General features: G+C 37.7%; 1 protein-coding gene across 1 annotated transcript in view; it reads right to left on the minus strand.

The window, feature by feature from the left end:
* The window catches only part of PEX7 (peroxisomal biogenesis factor 7), a 41,827-nt gene that overhangs the window by 5,280 nt on the left and 8,761 nt on the right, over positions 1 to 27,786 (minus strand). The window contains exons 6-9 of the mRNA XM_063390291.1: positions 16,669 to 16,775; positions 16,150 to 16,263; positions 12,972 to 13,027; positions 6,645 to 6,744 (exon numbers count right to left, since the gene is read on the minus strand). Of these exons, the coding sequence (XP_063246361.1) occupies positions 6,645 to 6,744; positions 12,972 to 13,027; positions 16,150 to 16,263; positions 16,669 to 16,775 (377 nt within the window). The remainder of the gene's footprint in view (positions 1 to 6,644; positions 6,745 to 12,971; positions 13,028 to 16,149; positions 16,264 to 16,668; positions 16,776 to 27,786) is intronic.

The raw sequence follows: 27,786 nt of genomic DNA on the forward strand, positions 1-27,786 counted from the left end.
TCTTTCAAGTGTGCTTTCATCAGTAAGTGGTAAAGAAAATGGAGATGTGAGTTGCAGGTTAGACAAAAATCCTTGAAATCTCCAGAGATTTGGTAGCAATTCCTGTGTACTCCAAAAATTAGGAGGAAGACATCACCTCAGTCTTCCAAGAATTGATTTAACTGGTAAATCAGTTTTAAGTTCTGTAGAAGGTACACTGGAAGTGCAAAATGCCTTTCTGTGCTGATACTGACCTTGCCAACCCCAAATGCAGTCAATTTACCTCAGTGAAACTGTTTTCTAATGGCCCTATCCAACATTCAAATTCATCCTTCAGCTCAGTGTCAGGTTCAGTTCCTTCCTTTTGGGATATAATCACAAGTAACCATAGGCCAAACAGTATTTTCAGTAACAGGTACAAAATCCTGCTGTCTTCCACTGAGTTTCACCAGTGCAATTCACCAGGACTTCTTGAACATTTACTGGTCATGCAGGAGAGTAACAGAATCCACTACACTGAGTAAAAGACGAGGCTCACAGAAGTAGCAAGTATTTGTAAGCCATTGCACCAAATGAAATGCACAAGCAACACATTTATTATGTACTGTCTCCCATCCTTCCCAGTACTTCAGTATCAAAGTTGATTTTCCTCTCCAAACACAGCTTTTACAAAATTGTGATGCCTGACAGAAACCTTTCCAAAAACCAAGAGACTTTTGCTGATAATGGCAAATAGTGAACATTACTTATGAGTGCCTAGATTTGACTTACACAGTGGAAGTTTTAATTTCCATATTTTGGGAAAGACATACAGCAAGCACCAGCAAGAAATATGTCCTTCTTTTAGCCCTCCAACTCAGTAGTGTGTTCAAATTGGTTTAACACTTGCAGCTGGTGAAATCTGGTATTTTCTGGAAAAAATCCACTCTGAAATTAGGTAAGTAGGTTCTTTTTATCTCAAAGAATCAAAGAAACTGCATCACTTTAGTAGCATCCTAGAGAAGGACCATAAGGAGAGACTTAACAGATAGTGTTATAATTATAGCAGTGGGATAGCCACAACAGCTGGATGGAAGCTATCAGGTCCCTAGTAATTAAATGTAAAAGATAAGAGCAAGCAAGCAAAAGATAGAAACAGAGAATGTCTGTTTTTCTGTACATTTCCACAAGATGTAACTCCACTTTTATATGGAACAATCAACATTTCTGGGCCTCTTGAGCATCCACAATTAATTTAAATGAACAGCAAAATACATAGCCAAACAGCCTTACTAAAGACATCATCTGCATTTATATTTGGCTATACTGGTTCAGCCAACTTCTGCAGCGCCTCCTGTCCCTTCTGCTTCCTGTGTTGGCACAGCTAATGCAGCACACTGCAAAAGCTGCACAAGGAAGACAAGGAGCAGAACAGACCTGCACACCAAAACCTGACAATGATCAAAAATTTCCCCATAAAGCTGTATGAATTTAGAACTAGATTTCAAGCTGCCTTCAGGGCATGCAAGTCAAGCGTATATAGTTTGGCCTCCCTCCAGCTAGTAAGAAATGACAGCTTCAATATTTTAGTGAGGAAGGACACCATCAGTTCCATGGGATCAACAGCCCAATGCAGGCCCCTCTTCTCAGTTCTACCACTGCCCAGGCACAAGGAAGGAGCAGACTGTGGTTTGGCAGAACACGCTGGTGACACCCCGTAGCTTTAAGAGGAAGAGAGTGGAAGCTCAGGAAGGCCAAATCACAAGGTCAGTGTAACACAGAGCACAAAAACCACAGGTACCACACTGCTACCACCACTGTCTCCATAATACAGGGTGTTGTGTGTGTCAAGGTTTATTCCCCACCAGCAACTGAGTACCATCTTGCTGCTCACTCACGCCGACTCCACCAGGTGGGATGAGAAGGAGAATTGGGGAAAAAAAGGAGATACAGCCAGAAGGTTAGAGAAAACAAGTTTCCTCCCAAACTTGTTGACAGAAATAGCTATTTACAGTGACAGCTGCCCTTTGGTAGTGCAATTATGATCCAAACATACACAATCACAGTAGAAGCAAACCCTAAGTGGTCACTATTTGTATTGTACACAAGTTATTCTAAAACCTAGACCTCAGCATGCCTTTAGGTAACAGATGATTTTGAACCAGAGAACTGACACTTGGTTCATTCTCATTTGGAGCTGAATATTCTTAATTTCCAAAGGGAGCACCTCAGCACTGTACATTGTGGAGTCCTGCTCAGATCTGGCATATTACAAATGTCTAAAGTGCTCTTCACTATCAAGTGCTCTAAGCCACTACACCACTTGCCATCAGTCCCACTGAAAATTACGTACCCTTGCAGTTTAGGAATATCATAGTTCACAGCACAGAAGTACAGAGAAATGGAAAGATTCCTCTCCTGTTCCATTAGATACTTAATCCTCTTCTCAACAGCACAGAATCAATGGAAATCAGGAATTTATACTTTCTACTGGCTGCTTTACAGAGTTCAGAACAGATGTGAGGTATAGCTAAAAAAGATTTTTAGACAAAAAGAGTGGCAGGGGTTTTTTACATTTGTGTTAGGCAAAATTGTTTTAGAACTGCAACAGAACGGGCTGGGTATCTTTTTGTCCATGATTTAAAGAAATTCATGATACATGTGTATTTTCCATTCTTTATACACTTATGGCAATAATTTCAGAATCAACACAAGAAGGGAATGTTTACAGGATCTGTATTTTTATCTGTGTTATTAATGGATTGCCTGCAGATATTTAAAATTAATTCATGACTCCCATATAGCATTTAACCTACAACAGAAGAAAAAGGCTGCTTTTAAATAAAATTGCAGAAGTAACACCAAAGGAAGTGACCTACAGCATGAAAACTTGAATGTAAACACAGCAAAATCCTAGGAAGAGATGGCTTAAAGGAGCATGACATTTTTATTCATCAGAACGTTCACAGATCACATACAGGGAAAGTAAATATCAGGAGAGAAGTAAGAAATCCAGTGAGCTACAGAGCACAACTCCACTACATTGTCTAGCATTACCAGCTCCAAGCAAGGAATAGTTTCTAGCTGATTACCATTTTTTAATCCCTACATATATCCTATGTCTATCTAGTGTGTATACACAGAAGCAAACTTTAGCTGTTTTTCTTATCCCTAAACTTTGGAAAGAAGTGTCTGATTCTAAAAACTGCATACTCTTAAGGTTGCTAACAGGGTAAACAGATTTGCTCAGTTCTTAATACTATACACCATCACCAATTAAAAGATTTTTGGTGCTTAGGGTCTTGTCACTGTTCTCATGTGTGTCTAGGCTACTTTGGCTGAAAGCTGGAGTTAAGAGTATTTTCTCCTGGAAAACCTGCCTGGCAAACACTCACATCAGCACTTGCAGTTTAATAGAGAAATACCCTAAATATCACAAGGATCATTTCTGTTAATGTTTTGCACTGCAAAATCCACATTTTCTATGCACCTGAAAGTTTGTTTGTTGTCCCAAATTTCTATGAATCTGACATTAACCTTATGGTGGGGAAAAAAACCTTTAAACCAAACAACAGCTGATTTTTAAAATTCAAAGCTTTCAAAAAACACCTACTTTACATAGAGGCAGATAATCCAAAATAGATACTAGAATATTTAATTCAGCACAAACGAGTTTACTGTTTCAGCTAGCTAATACTAGTGGGTCTCTTCACATTCTTCATGACCAGATTTTTTTCCACATGTTCCCTCCCTTAGCCCAAGAACCAGCTTGCCTGCATGTATCTGCTCTCTGCCTGTGTGTTCTGTTCAAAGCTCAATCAGTACCACAGGAATGTCTTGTAATTTCTAGATTACTAGCTACTTAATCACAATATCTATTCCGAACACTTTCAATAGTGCAGATAACTTTTTCCTTGACATGTAAAAAATACTTCTAAAATGCTTGTTGATTGTGCAAAGCCAAAGAAAACATAATCAGTCTAGACAACAAAAGATATCATTAAGAATGAATGCAAAGGTTAATGACCAGAATGGTACTTAATTTGAGTATAAATGAATAGCTTGTCCATTATAAGTAAAATACCCTGCATTCTCCCTGGATCACTCTTCTCTTTCTCCCTGGAGGAGAGAGGCAATTCAAATCTGAAGTCGTAACTTCTTATAAAGCACACAGTGAAAATCAAAAATCATGCAAATAAATGAAGAAAACATATAATGGAGCTTGTCATCAGATTGATAAAGAACAGACATATAGACAACCTATGTATTTGGAACAGCAGCATTAAATTCAAGCAAATAATCTTTGCTGGATGGATGCAGAAGCCAGGGAAAGACTCCAAGGGCTCATACTGGAAGCAACTATTCCGTAGGTGTTCACAGAATCATAGAACGGTTTGGGCTGGAAGGGACCTTAAAGATCATCTCATTCAAACCCCCCGTGACATGCACAAGGACACCTTTCACTAGACCAGGTTATCTGGCCTTGAACACTTCCATCTACAACCCTGGGTAACCTGTTCCAGTGTCTCATCACCCTCACAGCAAAGAATTTCTTCCTCATACCTACCAATGATCTCCCAGTTTGAAGCCATTACCCCTTGTCCTATGTAAAGGACATCCATGTCCTTGTAAAAAGTTCCTCTCCAGCTCTCTCGGAGGATCCCTTTAGGTACTGAAAAGCTGCTACAAGGTCTCCCTGGAGCTTTGTCTTTTCCAGGTTGAACAACCCTAAGTCTCTCAGCCTTTGTATGAGGTGCTTCAGCCCTCTGATCACCTTGATCATAACCATGAAAGATGGCCTTTCTCTGGACTCATTCCAACAGGTCCATGTCCTACTCAGAGCTGAACAAAGTATAGTCAGGGTGGTGTCTCATGGGTTTTCCTTGAAAAATGGGGGTTATGTTTCCCTTGTGTTCACTCTTCAACTTAGTGAGTTTAATTTTATGACAGATTTTTAATCTTCTTTAAAAAAAACCCTCACAATTTGCATTTCTGTGATATCCAACCCTCAGAATACATTAAATCCATTCAATGGGAAAAACAGAGGAATATCAAAGCTGTTGCAAATGCCAAACTTCTGTCTGGAATGCACATTGGCACTCAGTAATAGATATGTATCCCAGATTTATAGATTTTGTGCACTAAGTCCAACATCAGACTTGTAGAATTTCTGTGTGGAAAAAAGATACCTGAATGCACAAATGTCCTAGTGTCCATGGGTATTCACACCATCATTTTCCTTTTTTCAACATAAAAGTGCATGTGCACTTTTCTTTTGGTTCATTATCCACCATGAAGGAATGGGCTTATAGTCAAAGTAATCACATCCTCAATACAAAATGAAAGAAAAATCTTCTCTCTTCGTTCAGATCAAATGCAAACCCACACCAGCTTCCTGGAAAATTGAACTGGGCTCAGCACATGCACTGCTGTGGGACTGTGAAGCCCTAAATGCACTATGCTATGCTCACTGTTCCCTCTGGACCCAGTGCAGCCAAATCACATCTATGCAGTCACTCAGGATGGAGCTTCAATCCCCAGCAACTGCCCTTTAAGTATTCTTGCCTTGCACTGATGAAAAATAACCCAAACCTTGAAAGCTTTTTCAGCCTCACAAATTCCCCCATATGGTTCACAGCACGGCCTTGTGGACAGTTACTGCAGCACCACTGAAGCAACAGAATTCAAGGAACAACCAACCAGGCAGAAAACCCATCAAAGCTCTCATTTAGCCAGAATGGTTCCACATGCAGTAAGCTAAGTATTTTGCCAAACTTACACCTTTCTCCTATGTCCTTTTACCAGCAGAACTTATAATGGTTTTAATTTGCTTTGTCCAAACAGAATGTGAATGCAGATCTTACAGTTTTTATCTGGGGTAAATAAATCCTTTTACTGTGAATTTGAGAAGAATCTAGATGAAAATTATATTTCTGGCCTATTAAATAGTGCATTAGGAACAGTTAATATGCTTACAGTAATTTTTGTGTGAAAACTAAAGGCTGTCTTATTTTAAAGTAAAAAATAACTTCAGTATTTCAGAGTTTCTTTTCTAAAAAACATTTCCTACTACAAAAAAAGAATCCTCTGTTTACAAAATAGAAACAACCGTAGCAACAGGAGAGGGGAATCCTCACAGAAGCAGTACACAAGTAAGGGCTACTGATAAAATAGGTTCTGCTTATTCACATTAATAGCTGAGGGGTTTTTTGAATTTCAGCCACAGATTAACCCTCTCCTATCTCTAGGAGTCATATTAGCCCTCTAAATAGTATGCCAAACCAGGCCTAGGCATCATGTGTGACACTACGAACATTTAACTTGACAATTTAAGTAGATGGAAGAAAGTTCTGTATGTCAGCTTAGCATTCTAGACTCTTCTCTACTGTTCTTCCTTCTGAAACAAAATATTTCATTTTCCCAGAGCTCACCATGGCTTTCAGTTATCTGATTTTGTAATCTTGTCTGTCCTGCCCTCCTCTCCTACCCAATGCAAGGAACTGCTTCACAAATAAAAATGGACCTGAAATGAGGTTTATTTGATAAGCACTCAGCCAGACTCACTTCCAGAAGCTTACTGCAATCTGGTGACTTATTCAGGATCTGAGTTCTGCAGCCCAGCCATGAACACAGTGCCTACAACAGGCAAGTGAAAAGTAAATAACAGGCAAGTGAAAAGCTCTTACCTGACCACGGTTGTGAAGACTTAAATCGAGACCACATGTAAATTCAGTATGATGTTCAACTGTTTCCAGCAAAGGATTAGGCTTGGAAAAGTCCCAGAATCTATAGAGAGAATAAAGAAGGGAGAGAGAGGAAAAAAAATCAAACAAACCACAATTAAAGTAATTGAAAGGCCATTTCAAAAATATAATGCAAGATATTGACAAATCTGTTGCTGCCAGGGTATTTAAAAAAGCAAACTCATCCACTTAGGAAACATAACAAATCATACTCCTGCAAAGCCATCTGCTGATTTGCATAAATTAAACCCCACTGGGCAAAGCCATCTTTGTGTCCTGTTGCAGAAAGTGATATCAAAGCTGGCACCAAGGAGCAGTCGTTGGGATATTATTAAAAGAGAATAAAAAATGTAGGCTAGAAAACTCTTTTTGTATTTCTTCACGGCTGGAGAATTTTATCACTGAAAGATATTAGCACAATTTGTGATTTTTCTCAGTTTTTGACATCATTAACTATGGGGCCTTTATTTAAATAAAAATTATTCATTTAGAGATCTCAGTCATGCACATTCTCAAATTTGAGACTGTGTTCCTGTAAAATAGGATTTAATACTATAATATAGTAACGAATTTGTACTACACAGATCAGCTGCATTACACAGTTAATTCCACTGGTTCATATCTTTAAAAGAAACTTTTCTTTTGAGCATTGGTTGATAAAAAATACTTAGGAAATAACAATTCTGAGGTCCGCTACTTCTCCCAGCTACTGTCCCAATAGATGCAGTGCCCATCAATGCAATTAACAGCAAGTATGAGAGACATAAGAGTAGATGGGATTAAAATATAGGTAAAAGACACCTCAGTCATGAAAAAAAGGATTCAAACCGAGAACTTTCAGAAAATAACACACTGAAAAAAACCCTATATGATGGCACAGAACAAAGATTTGTTTCTCTTTCTTGTGTTGTATATACTGCTGAGAAAAGTCCACAGGCTGCACAGCACAGCACAGCACATTCTGTGGTCTGTCAGCTGTAATCAAATTTTCTACAGCCCAGATTTTCACACAGGGGTCAATTATATGCTTTACTACTTCTGTAACAATCATAGAGGTCTCTTTGCCCTGCTTTTATTGGAAAAGTGACAATACTTAACAAGAACAGCTCATTATCAGACCAGCTACAGTGCAGGTACTGTAAGTTCAAACCAATTCAGGTAAAATAGCAAACACTGGAGGCAGCAGGGTCAGTTTGTTTAATATGTAGATGTTATTTCCTTCATTAACAAGGAGAGTGGTATCAGCACAGTGGCTATGCCATAGCAACAACCCTCTTAATTTTTTCCTAGTACCTGAGATCTAAAATAAACAACTTGCAGGAGAGAGGAGCAAAAGACCATCTCAGCATTTTCATCTTCTCACATTTGTTCATAAGAAGGTAAAAAACCAAATCTTGTTGATTCTAAGTAATAGCGTTTGTCCTCCACACCACATTAGTTCTCTACTAATTCTTGAAAGACAGATGCTCATATCTGAAAACTACAATTAAAGAAGATAACTTTAGATAACTACATGAATAAAAACCTAAAAAAGACCTTTTGATCGATTTTAAAAACAGTAGGACAATATAGTGTTTGTTAGATGAAGTCATGTTGTAAAAAGTCAGAAGCAGTTTAGAATTTAAGAGTACTGTAACTTAGTTCAAGTTCAACAGACTGACTGGAAGTTTTGATACCTTTTTTTAACCTATAAATAATTATTAGTGAAAGCTCAAAAAAATGTCCAGTCTCAGGACTGAGAACCATTCATGACAAATTAATGATGGTTCTCATAACAATTTTGCAATCCAAAGTGAGAAACAGTGTCTATGGCACAGCTTCCAAAACCACCATGGTGACAATATTTTCCTCAGAGTCAACTTCCATCACATTCTGCAGACTGAGAGGGCAATGCAATTTTTCTAAGACACTGTTTAGCTGTACAGCGAAGGGAAGATGCATTCCCAGCACAAGTAGATGTGCTTGCATTACTTCAGTTGTAAGTGTATCTATAGAGTTAGAAGCATGAACTTAAAAAACGGGCCAGACAACCACATAGGCTTTTAGGGTTCCTTACACGTTTGTACAGCTTGTACAATCACAGGTGTGTCACTTAAAACTGCAATTTTTACTCATATTGTGTATGAAGCCACAACTTCAGTCACATCTGCATTGGCCACAAAACCCCAAAATCTATGAGTGTCTCTTCTTAAAGTTTTTAACGCTAGAATTGCTAAAAGTATAACTTCTCCATCATTTCTCTACAGTTTGTTTTACATGTACCTGGCATGAATTCATAAACTGCATATGAATTGCAAGTGGACTTCTTATTCTGAACAACACATTATGAGAAGAGAAAAAGCCTGTCATGCTATGGATTTTGTACTTTGTACCACTAATAGCGGTGTCACGACCAAATCACTTTTACCAACCCAAATATAATTTGTCCTGTGTATCTACTACCTTATCCTCACTTCCACTCTACCCTTAGGAAGTGCCCCTGCACCTTCACCACTGGCTGGGAAAAAAAAAGAGGTAGCAAGAATCATCCAGGTTCCAGTGTCTGTACAATGCATGTGTTGTGGCAGCCTGTTGCTGCATGATGAGGAGCCAGCAGATCAGTAAGATTACTTACTTGTGGTGATGAATTCACACTACATGTCTTACCCTCCTTAAGGGAGTACTTGGAGTTTCCCTCTCTTGCATGCTCATGAGTTTCCATTAAATTTGTAAAAGCCTAGTAACTTTAGACTACAAGTTTCCTGTCAAATCTAGTTATGTTTTCAATAGGTTCAAAAGTTACTCCAGGAAATGGTTCTATGAAAATACACAGATGGAAGCACAAAGAACAGCTCATCAAGTCTGTGCCCTTATGGGTATGAAAAAAATATTTATGATAAATATTTATTAATGAAAGCTTTATGAATGCTCTTAAGTTACAGGATGTCTTCATACATCATATTTTTAGGTGGGTGTGAATCAGCTGTTTAGAGGCTGCTTTTCATAAAAGCCCACTCAACAACTAATGCTAGCTTTCACACACAGCCACACCAGGCACAAGTCACAGTATGTGGATGAACAAAAATCTTTCAAGAGCAATACAGAACTCAGTGCCAGTTTACTACATGTGTATCACACAATTCATCCCCCTGCTCCTATTCTCTAATTCCTTTGCTGACTTGTAAAAGTTCTTCCTGTAAACTAGAACAACTTCTGTCACAGGAGAGCTTAGTGTCGAGGTACTTTTGGATACAGGCCAACCAAGGCAATGATGTTACTTCAGGCATTAACTGGGAACATCCAACTATTTCTACACTAATATTCTGAAGAGATTATTTCATTACAGTTCCAGTGAAGCATCAACATTATGAAGCAATTTGAGTATAAAGGACATTTTCCATTTGAGGAAAATACGAAAAAAAGAGAGCAAATGAGCCAACACCCACCTTTTCACCTCAAAGGAAAAAAACCAGAAAAGGGTTACAAGGATAATAAGGACACCTAACTGAAGTGAAACTTAGTTTATTTTATGATCAGCCTTATTCTGTAAGATTTCTTTGTGATCCAAGTTACTGAACTTGTACATAGTAATGGAGATTTGGAGACAGTGGTTTACCTTAGAGTGTGTTACAGAGATAATGTCCAATATAGTACAACTTTTAGCAAAAATTGCCTTTTTGCCTTAGGGACAAGCTTCTGTGATAATGATTCAAGATCTGGCTTGACACCAGCTTAATGAAGCTCTGTAATTTATCCGATCTTCTGTTTAGATTTTGGTGAGCATTGTCTGTGACTAATGCACCAAGATTTCTTTTTTAAAATGAAGAGTCCAAAAATACAAAATGGTGATTCCAGTAAAAGATGACACTGATGTTCTTCCAAACTGAATTTTGACAGAGATAACATATAAGAATATGGAAGCAGACCTAAAGTATTTCTGGAAATGTGACAGTACTTTGTGTATTTCCTGGCCTTTTAATGATTCATTTGTGTTCAATATGCTCTTTAAGTAGCCAACATTTTTTCTGAGCTCTTCCAAAGAGTAAGGAAATGGTATAGAAAAAAACTGTCTGAATGAAGCATTTACCGGACAGGGATTAAAAATCACTATATCAAGGTATATAAAAACTCAAGTTCAAATCAACATCCTCTTTTTCTCAGCTCCCAGTATGAAGTTGGCATGTGAACTAGGTTTCTTTTCAATAGCTCGACTACAGTGCTCACATTCAATCATTAGACTATTTGCAAAGGAGGAAGCTAAGCATTGCTTTGTTTTCAACCTACTATTTTTTCTTTTAGCTATCCAGTTGTGATTATGTGCCAAACTAGCTGTACAACCTGAAACAAACAAAACCCTTGCCTCTTACATGGCAGTTTGATAATCTGAACTAAGATTTGCAGCTGTTTGATTAAAGTATAATGTTTCAGTAACATTTAAGATTACAGAGCTCTGACAGTAAAGGACTGCTCCAACACTATGCTCTATTCTGTTATCTACTATAAACTAATGCTTGCAGATAATTCTGAGCTTCAAACAGACACACACAAGAATAGAAATAAATAACATCATAACTAAACTGCTATTAAAATACCACTGCAATGAATCTGTTTTTTAGGGACTTCCATACCACGCTGTTCTATAGACCAAAATTCACCTCTGCCCCCCCCCCAATGGGGCTAAAAAGTCACAGGCCTTGAGTAGATTCAATCAGATCGATAATGAATGCCATGTACTAGAATCCCTACTTCTCTTCCACCTTTTATGTATTTATCAGGGATTTTTACTCTTAAATTGAAATGTATGTGTATGCGTGCATATACTTATGTCCACACATGCACGTGTGAAGTACATGCATGTGCATATATGCCAGGATGTGTGCATGTATGTACATGTGGAGTGTATGGAGCATCCAGTAAAATGACAGCATGTGGTAGAGCTACTACATATTCTTTAAAAGAGATGTTCTCAAATTCTTACAGCAGCAATTTTCCTCCATTACACAGAATATTTTGCTTGTGACACCTTTTCCAAAGACTTTCGCCTGGCCTTCTCTGTTGTTTGTTCACTCATACCAAATACAGAAGTTTTAGAAAACTGTTTAAAATCTTTATTTCATCTCTTCAATTCTGCTGTCTCTCCCTAGACATGACAAGTAAATATTTGAACAGAAAAATAATGCCCAGAATGAATTTTATGGAGAGGTCCCCCAGCTCTCCATTTACAGACACAATGCTTTGTGAGCTAGTAGCTCTCTCCATCTTTTCTGACAATTCCCACATACAAAAATATCAGCACTGCAATTGCACTAGATTTCAGTGCTGCAGGAAGCACAGTAGCACCAAACCTGAAGGATTCAGTGGGTGTTAAAAAGGGGAAGAGCATGACAACACAATCAAGTCACTTCAATGCTTAATGGGTTAACTTTATATGATGTTATGGCATCATTTGTGATTTAGCAACACACACAGGCACTGAGAATTAGCAACAGAAACCTTTGGCAACAGAACCTCTCTACGTCTGGTGTCAGACCAATTAGGACACAACCAGAAGTGACATTACTTGAGAATGATTTGGACAAGTGGGATAACTTTGCAGTTCTTTATAGAGGCAAGAGGACTTCTTCCATTTCTTAATGTGCTGCCTACTGCATTCAGTCCATGTTAGAAAATTAAAATGTAGATCAAAGAATGTGACTGTAGTATTCAGGAATACTTCATAGTGTATTGACTTACAACACTGCGTATCTTTGGGAAATCCCAGTATCAAATCAAACTTTAAAATAACTGTACTATGAGATCCTCAGCAGTAATCAGATACACTTTGCAGCCAGGGGAACTGGCAGAAGAGCTACAGAGCTTCAGCATACACACTGTGGAACACTACTAAACCTTCCTCAGATACTGGGAGGACCAAAACTTTGTTCATAGAAAGCCTAAATAAAAATGTGTCACAAAAACATATGAATACACCTAACTAAATTAAGAGGGTATTACCTTCTTATCAGACATTATCACAGTTGGATGCAACTATGTTCAGTAGAGTGATGTGAAAAGGACTGCAAAAAGCATCAGACAGAGCAGATATTGCTCAGCAGAGTGACTGAGCGGGCCTTTAATGACAAAACCATGCATTTTCAACATAGGTTATGAAGCATCTGACAGTAACATTAACTGCACTTCAGTATATCCACTCTGGAACCAATTTCTATTGCAAGCCACACTGAAATAGATCATCTTTCTATTTTTGTCATCTTTTTATTTTTATATTTATAGTTTGAGAAAATACTGTACCTTACAGTAAAATCATAGGAGCAAGAGGCCAATATGCTTGCGTGGAATGGTGAAAACTGCAAGAAAACAAAACAACTTTTAAAGTTAAAACCTGTGAACACATACAGACTTACCATAAGCAGCAAGCTATCAAAGTTTAAATAGTCTTGGTCTTATTTAAATCATGCTGCAACAAAACAGACTACATTAATGTATTTCTCCCCCATGTTTCTAATTACAAGGAATCATAGAATTAATAATCACAAGGAATGCTCTGTGGGATCCTGGTTTGCTTAGATTTCATTACAGCAGTACCAAACAACTCGGCTGTAAAGTTAAGAAGTTCTGGAACAGTCATACAAACAGTCATTAAATTCTGCTTTTGGCTAATAGGCTGAGTTTCATCTGGTTATATGAATCAAGTTTCAAACCAGCTATGTCACCAGTTAATTGTTTTCAGAGAGACAAAATCTGTGCCAAACTGCAGAGAATGTAAGATATATTACTGTCATCAATTCCATATCCTACCATTTTGAAATTATTTATACAAATGGGAAAAATGGAGAGAAGTGAAAAAACTGAAGGCAATCTAACACCATTTCATGATTTACCCCTCTCCTACAGGACATTTTACAGGATACATTCTTCCATGGACTCTTGCAGACTGATCTAAGAACTGCAGCAAAAGAAGGATGCAGTTATGCAAAAATTGTTCATCTCAGCTCTAGTTTTTTGGCAGCCTTCAGTTTCCAACTATTTTAAAATCTGTATTTCTCAGCAAGAAATATAACAAGCCACTGGCATAACCTGAGTTTGAAATGCAGGTCCCTCACACAGTGGTTGATAGGTAAGTCTTCCCACAAGACTTCTAATATTATTCACAGCAGCTACAAAGTCCGAAGTTAAGTCTGGGCTATTGCCACAAGAGCACTGTGTGTTGATGACTGCTGAATTCTGCTGACAGAGTTCTCTTCACTATAGCAGAATTGAGGGATGTGCATGCTGGGACTTGAACCTCTGCAGACTTCCTGCGACTTTTTTTTGGAGGCGAAAAAAAAACCCAAACCAAAACGGGTTCTGCACCTCAGAAAAATGAATACTAGAGGGGAAGAAGTCTGATGGGCATCAGAAAACAACGGCACACTTTCCACGAGCCCCCCTTGCATGTCCACACAGTTTAAGATAAAGCAAAACCATCCTGTCAAAGCTTTGTCAACCTTAAGTATCCTACAAACTTACCTAAGCAAACTTTCTGCTACAAGAGAAAATTCTGCTCCATTTAACTGTAAGATACTACAGTTTTCTCATCTGAACAGCTGAATACAGGCGGAAGATACCACCACATCATCCATATTGACTCCAACATATCCAAACAGCTTTTTAGGTAAACCTGAAAACTATAACTATGTTTCAGTGTAAGATATGGAAGCCAGCTAAGAATGTGAGGATCAAATCAACATCAAAATCTTCCAAAAAGACTCTAGATGACTCAGTGCGCTGATAATGCCCTGTACTGCCATGAAAGACCACAAGAAATCTGCAGGAATACTGACAGTATCGTGTTGGGTAGAATTCCTTGCCAGCCTCACATCTGACAGTCAACACAACCCCTGAACAGTGAACAGAACACAAAAGACAGGCAACTGAAGAGTGTGATTTCATGGTTGGTTTAAGCGAATTTCAGAGTGTACTGCTGCCAAGACTTGCGGTTTCCACTTCCTTCTCTACTTCAAAGTGTGTGCTCCTGTCCCCCTCCTTTGTGTCACGGCTTGCAATCGGGTGGTTGAGCAACAAATTGAACCAGTTTAATGATCCAGACAGAAACTAATCATTTTCAGGGACATGGTTTTCAGTCAGAGCCATCAGCTGCAGCTTTACAATTGCCAGTGTCGGCACAACTCTGGGGAAGGGATATCAGTAGGGGCAGCTGCCTCTGTAGAGACAGCATCCAGGTCTCTCTCTCAATTCAGTGTGACTGGTAAGTTAGCTATGCTGCCCCACCCAAGTGCTGGCCGACACTGTCATGTCTCATGTCCTTATGTCTTGAAATGGAAGCAAAGAAAGCCTGGTGAGATAGAACAGAAGTCATGAACTCTCAGTACGTCTCCTCTGCACATGGATGCATCTTCTCCTATGAAAAATACTTCACAGAGCAAGATTAGAGAATAGTCATGCAGGCATTAAATTAGAAAAAAAACCCTCAGCATCAATCACCAGTTGGGAGAGCTGGCAGGGGTAGCTGGGATAAGGAGAGCAGGAGCTTCTCATGTTGTCTGGCCATAAAGAGGATTTGTGATACAAAATAAGTACCTGAGCCACACCCTTTTCTGACAAATTACAAACTAAGCACAATAACTTCTAAATATGTTAGAAACACACTAAGGCCATGTGAAGCAAAATACCCACCCAGGATAACTTTTTTCTGGCAGTTCAGACTTCCCAGAGAATATTAATAAACATACCTGTTCCTAAGAGGCTTTAAAAGGATTACTTATTACCTCCTTTTTCAGGAGACTTTGCTATTGATGCATTTGACTCTCACATTCTTTGCTCGTTTCAATATTTTACACTGAAACATATTTATAGTTTTTGAGTTTACCTAAAAAGTTATTTGGATATATATTTTCATATAACATGAATAAAAGTCATTGTGCATCTAGAGAAAATTCTTATTGATAGGTGTTCTCGTTGTACACAGATCCAGTAAAGTCATCTGAAGCCTTTACAGGGATAAAGTTTTGAAATCTCTTTGAACACATTAATATTTTTTTTGTGTACACAAAAAAAGTACATATTCACAATGTGTTCTATACCTTTTCTTCTGTGAATATTTGCCATTTGTGTGGAAAGACAAAGGAACAGCATCATTTAAAAATGAGTAATGGGAAGTGTTTTCCCCACCTCAAATTTCCCATATAATTTAGCTGAAGTAAACCTTCTAACCCTCTCTCGTGCCCTCTAACACTCTTCATGTAAATAGACTGACTTTGAAAATGCCATTTACAGTAAAATCCCAGCAATCCACAAAACATCAAAATGTTTGACAGTGCTAAACTGGAAGTTTTCAAGAGCAGCACTGTAATATCTAAAATCCTGTTGTTTTTTTCTTAGTTATTAGATAACATAAAATATTACTGGCTTCCAGAAAAATCAATGTAACAATTCAGTGATGGTCAATGGGAAATAAAATTCAACTTACTTTTACTCTTCTGATAGCATAGGTATGACCAAGCAAGACGAACACTGGTTGCCGGATGTTCCTCAAATCCCAGCCTTTCAAGCTACAGTCAACTGCACCAGTTACCAGCAAGTTCTGATGATGTAATACAAAACAGATATATCACAACACTTTAACTACTAAATTGTAGCAATGCATATGTTGGATACAGAAGCCAGATAAATAAAAAATTACAGATTAATAAATCATAAATGAAGTGATGTCCCCAGTATGTAAATTAGAGAGCACAGAGAAACACAAACTGGTTTTCCACTTTTGATAGCTCTGCCCATACACAAAGGAGTTGGCAAAATCTCTTATCTTTTCGGCCTGACAATCTGTTAGAACAAATCTCTTCCAGAGATGTAATAGTGAATGAGAGCAACAAAGTAATTAGGCATATTTTCATAAAGAGAAGATGCAGTAATGTTGCAGTAAAACCCCCTGCTATTCAATGAGAGTGGTTTAATTAGGAAAACAGTGGGATGAATGGTTTTATACCTCATCATATTTGCACCAGTCACAGCTCAAGACTTCAGCCTGGTGGGCTGGTATCACAAGTTTGACTCCTGGTGTTTTCACATCCCAAATTCTTAAAGTCTGATCACCTGAAACAAAGAGAAATTGCTTCAGTGATGTTGCATCAGTTACAGGATTCAGTTAATCCATTCGTACTTAGTGGACAAGTGTGTCTTAGCTGTATGAAACACAAAAGATTGCATGAGGACACCCATGCCAAATAAAGCAAGCATCATTATAGACACATAATAGAAGCTGGATTGATGCAAGAAAAGGTATCTGAACTTATGACTGCTCTTTCATTAGAGAAAAAACTCCACAACTTCTTTTTATTACTAACACTTCCACTGTTTTTTAAACTCAGATTTGATTAAAAGGAGACAGGATAAAAGACTTAAATAACATTTAAACTAGGACTCTAGGACTTAAAAAGTCCATTTAAAAATGGACTTAGAAGATCAGAACCATGAAAAAGCTTTCTTTTCAAGCCATCTGAGATGTACCTAGTCCCATGCTTTTGGCATAAAGAAAAGTGAACAGTATTTGATATACAACTTATTTCAAAATTCCTTCAAAGAAAGGAAAATTTATGATGCATCTATCACCTGTACTCATCATGTACAAGCCTGCAGTTACTCTCATTTATTGAAATATTGCAAGATAAAGTCATTTTAGTGTAACTGTTATAGATATGAAAGGCAATATGTGCTTTGACCATGGTGCGAGCACGCCCCCACACACACACACACAGAGCAGTGGAGTCCGGCTTAAGAGCTGTTAACCACCTGTGCCTCTCTCTTAACCTCCAGGCATAAATTTTCTTCTACCCCTAAAGATCTTTAGCATTTGTATACATCCTTTTTACAGTTCCTAATGGCTTGTAAAGACATCGAAAGCTGCATCAGCTGACAGGACAACTATGCTTTTCAATTTTTAAAATTGAGATCTTCTCATTAGCCCTGAATATTTAGCTTTGTGTCAGCAAAAATGGATTCTCTAGCTTACAGAGAGAGAAAATTAATTAGAATTTATTATTATGCTTATGTTCATTCAAGAGACAAATTTAATCACTAAAAGGTCATTAAAAAACACTCGTAATTTCTATAGGAAGCATGTATCAATATTACCTAAATTCAAAGACCACTGTTCTACGCTGATACTGAAGAAATTATTGATATTTCCTAATAATTATTACTTTCATGCCATTTATACACAACCACTTTGATGGCTTTAGTGCCCTGTTGGTCACTGGCTGTAAAATATACAACTAGGCACAAAAAAATCATAGCTCTTTTCAAGAAACTGGCTATAGATCAAATAAAAACATCCCTAGAGCCACAGCAATATTTCTAACTGCATGAACTACCAGAGCTTGCAGACTTCAGAAAAAAATCCATAAAATATTTGGAAAGTTTAAATAAATAAGGCAGAGAGAGCTTGGTTCACTACGTATCATGAGTCCAGCCTTATGACCTCGGAGACCATGGGGAGCTTATTCTGCTGGCTGGCTCATCCTCAGCCCTGACAACTGGGAGAGATGCTGCACTTTTGGTGGCTAAATTCCCCATTCTGTAAGGTGGGAACAATACCCAAATTTCTCCCTGTTTTCACTCCCCTCCCCTACTGTCGAGAGGAAGACTGCTGCTCACACAGGGATAGCACTCCTGACAATGGCACCCTGCAGCCAGCTGAAGCCTCACACATCGCTACAGTGCTTATAAAAACAGGGCAGCATATGGAGAGGAAGAAACACGAGCAGCAGGGTTTTGGCAAAAAAACAGGTAGCGCGCCCGTCCACTCTCCATTAGCCTTGCTAATCTGCTTGCCTGCAGAGGACAGTTCAGTTTGAGTTTTAAGTCTTTCTCAGATATTATAATGGACTTCTTAAAAAGCTTTTATTTTAATTTCATCAGATAACATGGATTTGAAGGGGGAAACACATATTTCACTACAGACAGGATCATCTTCCCCAAGCAAATAAATATATAAATCCAGGTGAACTAGAATGAACTGCTCCGAGATGCTACAGTAGCATTATGAGGGCCAAAAGCATTTGGAAAAGTTATTCAGCCAATATCAATTTTGACAGTAAATCTACAATTGCCTCAATTACTTCTTTTTTAATAGAAAATGCTGATGCATGAGAAAAAGGAAAAAAAATGGTTATTTTCCTTTTTTTTTTTTAATTTCTTTGAAAATGCTAGACTTAGCAGTTATTAATTCTGGCTGGCACTGTCAGTGAGATGCTTTTAATGGAGTAACTCAACATGCAAGTGAACCTTTCTGTGAATAGAAAAGACTGATTTAAAGCCAAAGGCAAATACAATTCTTTCATTTAAGTGGAAAAATCAGATTAATTAAAAAACCCCCTGATAAACGGTGCAATCCTGACAGTGCACATTTTAACAAACTTTTTTTTAATCTCAAACTTATTTCCACTACCTATATATATGTGAAATACAAAGTTATGTTTCGTGTCAGGGAAATGAAGAAAATCTGTGTAATTGTAGTTGTGGAACACAATCTTGGGACAGCTAAAAAGATAAGTTCTAATAAACAACTGAGGAAAGCATGGAAAGAAGTTTTTGAATAAATCTTTTGCTTACAATTACCTATTATAAGTCTCAAGCTATTCTGTAATAAGTGTCTTTTAATTATAACTGTAGAAGCTTGCTTTGTATTAAAGAATTTTAAACTGTAGTTTTAGAATGTAAAAAAGCTTTTTTTGGACAAAAGAAGGAAGTGAGGAGGGGGCTCAAGCCTTCACAGAAGGTGGGAAAACATCCTGGACATGAAGACAAGACTTCAGCTCACTGATTTATGGCTCCTAGAGAAGGAAACTGGACATCACTACCCGAGATTGATGGATCTGGGAATAGAGATGGGACCCCCATATCTGGAAGCCAGATCCCACCATCTGGGAAAACATATCCTGGATGTACATCCTAGAGTATTGAAACATCGAAATAGATCACAATAGCCTGTAGAATTGTACAGGACAAAATATGAATTTATGACTGTTAAATATTGAATTGTGATGTTAAAACTAGAAATGGAAACTGCTGAGAAAGCTTATGAATATGTATGAATATAGCAAATAAAATCCCAGCAAGTCCAGCAATGGGTGGGCAGTCGGAAGGGAAAACCCCTACCACTGTACCCAGCGCGCTGTCTTTGCTCACACTTTACCATGTCAATTAAATAATTATTAAATTGAATTTCTGCTTGATATATTGGCCATGTCAAGCGTCTCATTTCTAACATATACACCTACATTTAATTTCAACAAAAGCTGCAATTAAATATTTTGCAATTTCCACATTTCCATGAGTACTGCAAATACTGAGCATGCACTTCCTCCACAAGATAAAGCAAAAGTTGGATAACAATAACAGAAAGTACAAGGAAAGCACACCTAGAACTATCATATTCACTAACAGCCACTTCCAGTTGACATCCCAAAGTAAGTAACCACAAAAGTACCCAACATTTCCCCCATAAAATATTGCTATTTTTGTAGGAAGAAATTTCTCTATGGCAACAGATTTTTACTGGTCCATTAGATAATTATGATTTCAGAATTGTTTATACATTGTACTTGCTTGCTTGCTTTCTAATGAATATTTGTGAAATCTTGGACGAATCAATAAAACTACACAATATATACTCATCTATTCAAAACTTTTCAATTGATGCTAATCTACAAGTACATCATCCTTATACACAGCATAAAGATTGCTAATGTGAATGGTAATGTCTGATCGGGAAAAGATAAAGTTTATTTAAGACTTAAATTTCATGTAGGTTTTATACTACCTTTTTTACTCACACATATATTTTACCCAAATTTATAAATCATCATCTCCGAAGTCCTCTGAGAACAACCACCTAAGCAATCATTTCCAAGCAGTGCAGAGGTATAACAGTAACTACAAAAAATAACTATTTTTGGGAGGTTAGTAAAACCCCATGAAACCTTAAACACTATCTGAAAGGGAAAAGGACTCTAATTAGGCCAGGTACAATGTTTTTCAGGAACCAACTTCCACCAGACCAGGTTGCTCAGAGCTTCATCCAACCTGGTCTTGAACACTTCCACAAAGGAGACATCTCCAGCTTCTCTGGGCAACCTATTCTGGTTGTTCTGGTGCCTCGTCACTCTCACAGTATAGAATTTCTACATAATATCTAATCTAAACCTACTGTCTTTCAGTTTAAAGCATTACCCTTTGTTCTATCACTACATGCACTTGAAAAAAGCCAAAACCATTGCAATTAAAGCATGTCTGCAGTGCCACTGAATGATTACAGTTAACATTAACTGGTTTACTTACATGTATTTTTAAATACTAAACCAGATTAAATTATTTAGCCTGAATCAAACACAGAAAATCTGTGGGAGAATTAAAACCAGAATCCAAATTGCATGACTCAAACCCAATCCTTTTATGCATGTTAAAATGATGGTGCTGATTGTTTCAGAGTTTCTCTGTATCAGAGATGATTGTTCTGATTTTGGCTGAAATAGAGATGTTTTCCTTCCGAGTAGCTGGTACAGTGCTGTGCTTTGGATTTAAGATGAGAGTAACGTTGATAAATAACACTCTGATGTTTTGGTTGCCACTGAGGAGTCCTTACACTAAGTCAAGGACTTTTCAGCTCCTCATGGTGCCCCGACAGTGGTAGGGCTGGGGTTGCACTAGAAGTTGGAAGGGGACAAATTGGAACAGCTGACCACAGCTGAACAAAGGGATACCCCATTAACACATGGCATCATGCTTAACCTACAAAGCTGCGAGAAGAAAAAGGAAGAAAGAGATGTTTGGAATGATGGCACTTGTTTTCCCAAGTAACCAGTACGCGTGATGGAACCGTGCTTTCCAAGAAAAGCCTGAACAGTTGCCTGCCCATGGAAAGTGGTGAATGAATTCCCTGTTTTGTTCTTGCATTCACAGTTTTTGCTTTACCTGTTAAACTGTCCTTACCACAACCCATGAGTTTTCCAGCTCTGACCCTTCAGTTTTTCTCTTCATCCCACTGTGGGGGAGTGACTCAGGGGCTGAGTGGGGCTGAGCTGTCAACGGGGGCTAAACTAATACAACAGCACAAGAAAACTTAGAAAAGGAATAATAAAGCTCACGGGATTCCACACAAAGAGACAAAAAGTGACACAAATAACAGCTTTACTTAAATCATCCAAGAGTACTACCAAATACACAAAATCTATCTCCATGTAGCATAAGTTACTTAGCAAGTACACAAAGTTACCAGTGGAAATATACTTTCCAACTGCTCAATTTTAGTCTGATGCAAAACACTGTAAAGCTAAAAATTAGAAGAATTTTAAGTTATTTTAGGGAAGAGCCCAAATAATTCTTTTTCTGAAAAAAATAACACAACACAACATAAAAGTTAGTGAAATCTTTATTTCAGTGTTTCCCAAGAGGATTATACACAAATCTTTGAAAAAAGGTTTTTTTCAAAATTGACCAAAGTTATGATTTATAATTAAGCCACTCTTAAGCAAATGGCAATACTGGCTACATACCCACCTGTAACCCAAATGACCCAACTCAAATTAATTTACTGTAAAAAACTGTTACTGCTTATTTCTTCTGAACACTAAACCATTTTATAATGTGAGATTTTAATATGAAATACTATAACCTGAAAGTGGTTTATATTATAGCATGTGCTATATACAGTACTTTACTTTAGTTAGCTCGTAGTAAAAACTAAGGTATAAAATTTCCTGAAAAACACTTCAGCTTGTACATTAGAGAAATATTTAGCAAAGCTTATTTGATGTGCTGGTTCGGGCTTGGGTAGGTTTAATTTTCTTCACAGTGGCTGGTATGGGGCTGTGTTTTGGATCTGTGCTGACCCCAGGGTTGATAATATCAAGACGTTTTGCTATTGCTGAGCAGGGCTTACACAGAGCCAAGGCCTTCCCTGCTTTTCAGAGTGTCCTGCGGGTGAGGGGGCTGGGGATGCACGGGAGAATGGGAGGAGACACAGCTGGGATAGGCAACCCCAACTGACCAAAGGCATATTCCAGACACGACATCATTCTCAGTATATAAAGTAGGGGAAGGAAGGAGGACATCTGCAGAGATGCTGTTTGTCTTCACAAGTCACTGTCATGCATGATGGGGCCCTGCTCTCCTGGGGATGGCTGAACACCTGTCTTCCAATGGCAAGCAGTGAATCAGCTCCGTGTTTTGCTTTGCTTGTGTGCACAGCTTTTGATTTCCCTATTAAACTGTCTTTACCTCAAACAACAAGTTTTCTCACTTTTACCTTACCCATTCTCTCCCTAATCCTACTGGTGGGGGAGTGACCATGTGGCTGTGTGGGGCTTGGTGGCTGGCTGGGGTTCAACCACAACACTGGAGCACAAGACTTGGATGAATTCAATACTGTGCTGGTAAGTCTTGAAGTAACAGATTGCAAATAAAACACTCACCTTATGTCACTACACAGATCTGACATAACAAACTAAGCAAGTAAATTGTATTTCAAAAGCTTCTAGTATAAACAGCAGTTTGACTGAACTGCAACAAGCCACAGTAACTCCACAGTCAACTTGCTCTCTAGATGCTTGCTTTGTACAACAATGTACCATGCAGTAAATTGAAGCATCTTGTTCTTTTATCGCTTTAGAGTTTGGATTTCAAAAGTGACCATTTTTTTGCAAAGCCTTGAACTTTGTTTCCTATGGCATTTTTCCTAACACATAAAACAAGAAAATAACCAGGGATCATAAGAAGCAAAAAGTGGACCCACAAGGCACACAAATGGATTGAATATAGATCTCTAGAAAAAAGTGCTTTGGAACTCATGAGAAACCACTGTCACAGCCAAACAGCAGATTATTTCTTCCATTTTTAAGAAACCTGAACACACATAAACATCTTTGGAATTACTTGTCTGCAAGCCCTGCTCTCCAACAGCTCCTTCTTTTGCTCAGTGCTACTTCTGAGGCAGGAATGTGAGCTGAAACTTTAGAAAACTGATGTCAAAAACCTGACAACCCTAATTTTGGTCCAGAAACAAGAAAAACACCTCTACTGAGAAGCTGCACTAATTCAGTAAATGTTCTCTTAGTAAATGTACACCTACAGCAGCTCATTATTTCATGCAAAATAATTTGTTCCATCACAGGTTTTTTGCAATTTGAATACCAAACACTGAAAGGTACACCAAGACTACATGCCAGCCTGATCTATAAAACTACAGCTTGACAATCCCTTTACTACACACATTTATCACCAAGAGACCAGTAAGCAAGAAGAGACTTTTTAAAAGGCAACTCACTAACTCAGGGCTGGCAGTATAACAGAGTATGAGATAAACAATGGGTTTTAGTTTCAACACTAAAGTCTAGCACTCAATGCAAGAGCTTACAAGAGTGGGACCTGGACTTACAGATTCATTTGTACAGCACCAAAGCTGTGGTCATCCAATGCTTTTGTCGACATAATAAAAATGTGTCAGAAATTATCACACTTCATTGCCATACAAGAAAATTTTTTGCCCTGGCCTTTCAGCCTTAAAAACAAGTTTTTTTGCAAAGAATACAATTAATTGATCTAAATACTGATGAATACAGACATTGTCAGGCAGATTAAAAAAAAAAATTTTCTTCCCCTTATTCATGAATTAAGATGTTATTAAAATTATTTACCTGCCCTGATCAGTATACTTAAAGACTGATTTAAAAAGGAAAGCAGCATTAAAACTAAGGCCCCAGTATTTAAGAAAATAGCTATCAGTCATTCTAAATCTGGGCTTTGTCAAATCCAAAACATCCATATTTTCATTAATTTGTAATGTTGTATCAATATCGAAGAATACTTGCAGATAAAGGTAAAACAGTATTTTTCAAATACTTTCTACTGTTAAAGGACAAGCTGATGCTACAAAGGATGCTTGTTTTACAAACCATAGGGCAACAAACCATAAGCAAGGCCTATTGCTCTGCACTCATGGAGAATCATTTAGTAGAACTGATTAACATTTGACTAAATATTACTGTTGTGTGCATTTTTAATATTCTTTATGAGCTTCTCACCAATTTGCTCTCTAGGTTTAAAAAAATCTAAAATCTACTAGGTAAATGACACAATGAGTCATTAAATCCCTTTAGCCATGAGGCTGCTGTTAAACATTCATGTCACTTCTTTAATGACATTTTCCACATCAGGGTGTTCTCAGCGTAAGACAGACATTTACCAGGGTTCTGGTTTGGTGCTGCACGTAAACCTGAACATCCTGGTCATCTTATCTGCTCAGAAATTGTTACTGACATCACAACAGCCCTTATTTACATATCCAGAATTAACAGTCTGCTCTGTTACTATTAAATCCCAATTTCAAAACCAACCAAACAAAAACAGATATGCCATTTACTTTCTTTTTCAATGTACAAATGATTGAACATGAAGATAATGGCATGGTAAAGGACCTCACACATCCCTGTAAATGTTAAATGGAAGTTTACTAGATGCTGAATAAAACCTAATTTGACTGAAGCATCAGACATATATATCTTTTGCAATTCAATTGCATTTTACTGTCCACTGCAGACAAGCTCAGTTTTCTTGTACGTATTCAGAATGGAGACTTAATGAAGCAAAAAAGGCTATACCTCATATCAAATTCTTTTTCAATTGCTTTGTATTGCCATCTTGTATTTCTCATTTTTTTCACTTGTATTCTTTTTCTAGTCTCCCAATAGCTTGATAAAAAGCCATATTTCAAAATCAAATATTAGCATCAGGGCAAGTTGATCCTTTTGAGCAGCTATTTTACTGTGGTTTGTGGATTCATGTTTGGTTTTCTGTTTTCAGTGTTCACAAATTAATTAGCTACATGGAAATTAAACTTCTGCAGGATTCTATAGGGATTCAGATAAAGGCAGGAAAATGGCGGGAGTGTGGCATGCAAAATGTTTTTAAACCTTCTTTCCCCTTGCTTACTTCTTTTAAAAGAAAAAAAAAAGAGTGCACTTTTTTACTCACTATTAGTTTAATCAAAAGCGTTTAAAGACCAACATTTTTTCCAATCTGTAGTTTATAACATACTTAACTTATTTTACTTATACATACAGGACTGAAGACGCTGCAACATGAAACAGTTCTCATTTCTCAAGCATTACAACTATCCTATTACAACAGCAGTAAGTATATGGTTGTGAGTAGGTGTGTGTGAGGTGGGATGAGAGAAAGGAGACAGGTGGGGCAAAAGAGAGAAAAAAAGATACAAATACACAGACGCTCGACAATCCCAAAGCAGTACAGTCTCCTTCAAGAAAGGAATGTTACAATACTCTTCAACAACAACATCCAAAAAAGCTATTGTTTTAAAAAGTGAAAAAACTCAAATGAGATGAAAAGAAGTAGAAAAAGTTTCCCTCTAGATGCATTCCAGTTACTAATTTTCAAGACAACAAGAAGTTACAAAATAAGAGACCACAAAAATGCAGGTCAACCTTTCCAGCAAGCACATCCCAAAGAAGGGAACAGCTCTAAATTTGACACAGTGCTATCACATTGAGATTCAAGTTTCTCTCCAGCTCCAACTTTAGCTCAATAGAAGATGAATCATCAGTGAAATTTAGCTTTCTGTCCCATGATTTTCTGTCATCCTCATAGAGTATGCAGATCACAGCAAGTTTTAAATGAGGACAACCAGCCCCCTTGAACAGTTCCACTTTACTTTCATCACATACCTTGACTGACAGAGTAGGATGTCATTAAGCACTGAACAATAGAGTCTCTGAACATCAACTGTGTGATATACCTTTCTTAAAAGGAAATGGCATTCATACACAGAGCTAGAAGGTCATGAGTCCTTCTACTATCCACAGTCCTGCCGACCAAAGAAATCACTGCCAATATGTATTTTCCGTAGTGAAGCAATCCAATCAAACCACAGCAAAATTTCAATGTAAACAATGCAAACACAGAAACCTTTTCCACATCAGCATGTCATAATTGTTATGTTATTTCATCTAGAAGCACACCAGACATTTTATTTTGGAAACTGTATGAAAGGTCACCGTCACTTTGAAGACTTCTTCTCAAATCTAATCATTTTATACCCAGAATTACACTATCAGTGTACTGATAGCAGATTTTTATTTCACACCCGAGTAGCACTTAGACAAGAAAAATACTATGTCTCTTGTGCATGTTGTTTTTCCATCAATGAGTGAAAACTGACTGCAATTAGCTTTAGGCTCCAGTAGCATATTAGTCCCTTTCAAGCATCAACGAAAAAATTCACAAAAGGATAAGAACTCTATAATGTTTTAGTCAAAACTTCCAACAGCTGCACCCACTGAGTCACTCAAAGAACAAATCAATTGTTGTACCCAATTTCGGTACCATGACATACAGCATCTAACAATCAATGTTTCCCAAAATTGTTCAAGTGGCAATGTATTAGAAGAAAGATTGGCTTCATATCCTAGAGGTTCAAATATGAAATAATTAGTTGCATCAACAAAGCCCTTTTGTTAATCTAGAATGCCACAAATTTTGTGGATAAGACTACCATGGACAGGAGGATTCTAAGCAAGACTTAAAAGAGAATATTCCTTAGAACTTGCAAAAAAAAGCACTTGACCAAATGGTCCTTAGCTTGTATTTTGTAGTATTTTAGATAGTTGCATGTCAGTAGAACTGTTCATACAGTTTACGGGGCTCAATCCTGTAAGTTTTTGTCCATCATGTTAGGCAAGTATCCACCACATGAGGTGGAAAAACCTATGCTCCAACATTTGGCTTTCAAGCACTACTATGTTAGAACAAATAAATGTTACTCGTTCACCGTTCTAGCTCAACTCTGCAGGCAGAATCAGATGGAAATAGCCAGACCGAAATTTCATGAAAGCCACATGTACTCTATCATCTGACTTCCCACAGAATAAGGAAGACCAGTATTTGTGTGTATACACTGTGTCTCTAATTTCAGTAACAGGAAAATATAGTTATACCCACTTACCCTCTTGATATAAGAGCCAAACAATTTCTATTTAAATCAGTACAGAAGTACAACAGATATGAAATCTGAGAAATTCAGGTCACTGGAGTT

This window comes from Prinia subflava, chromosome 2 (assembly GCF_021018805.1).
Source record: "Prinia subflava isolate CZ2003 ecotype Zambia chromosome 2, Cam_Psub_1.2, whole genome shotgun sequence".
NCBI classification, from domain to species: Eukaryota; Metazoa; Chordata; class Aves; order Passeriformes; family Cisticolidae; genus Prinia; species Prinia subflava.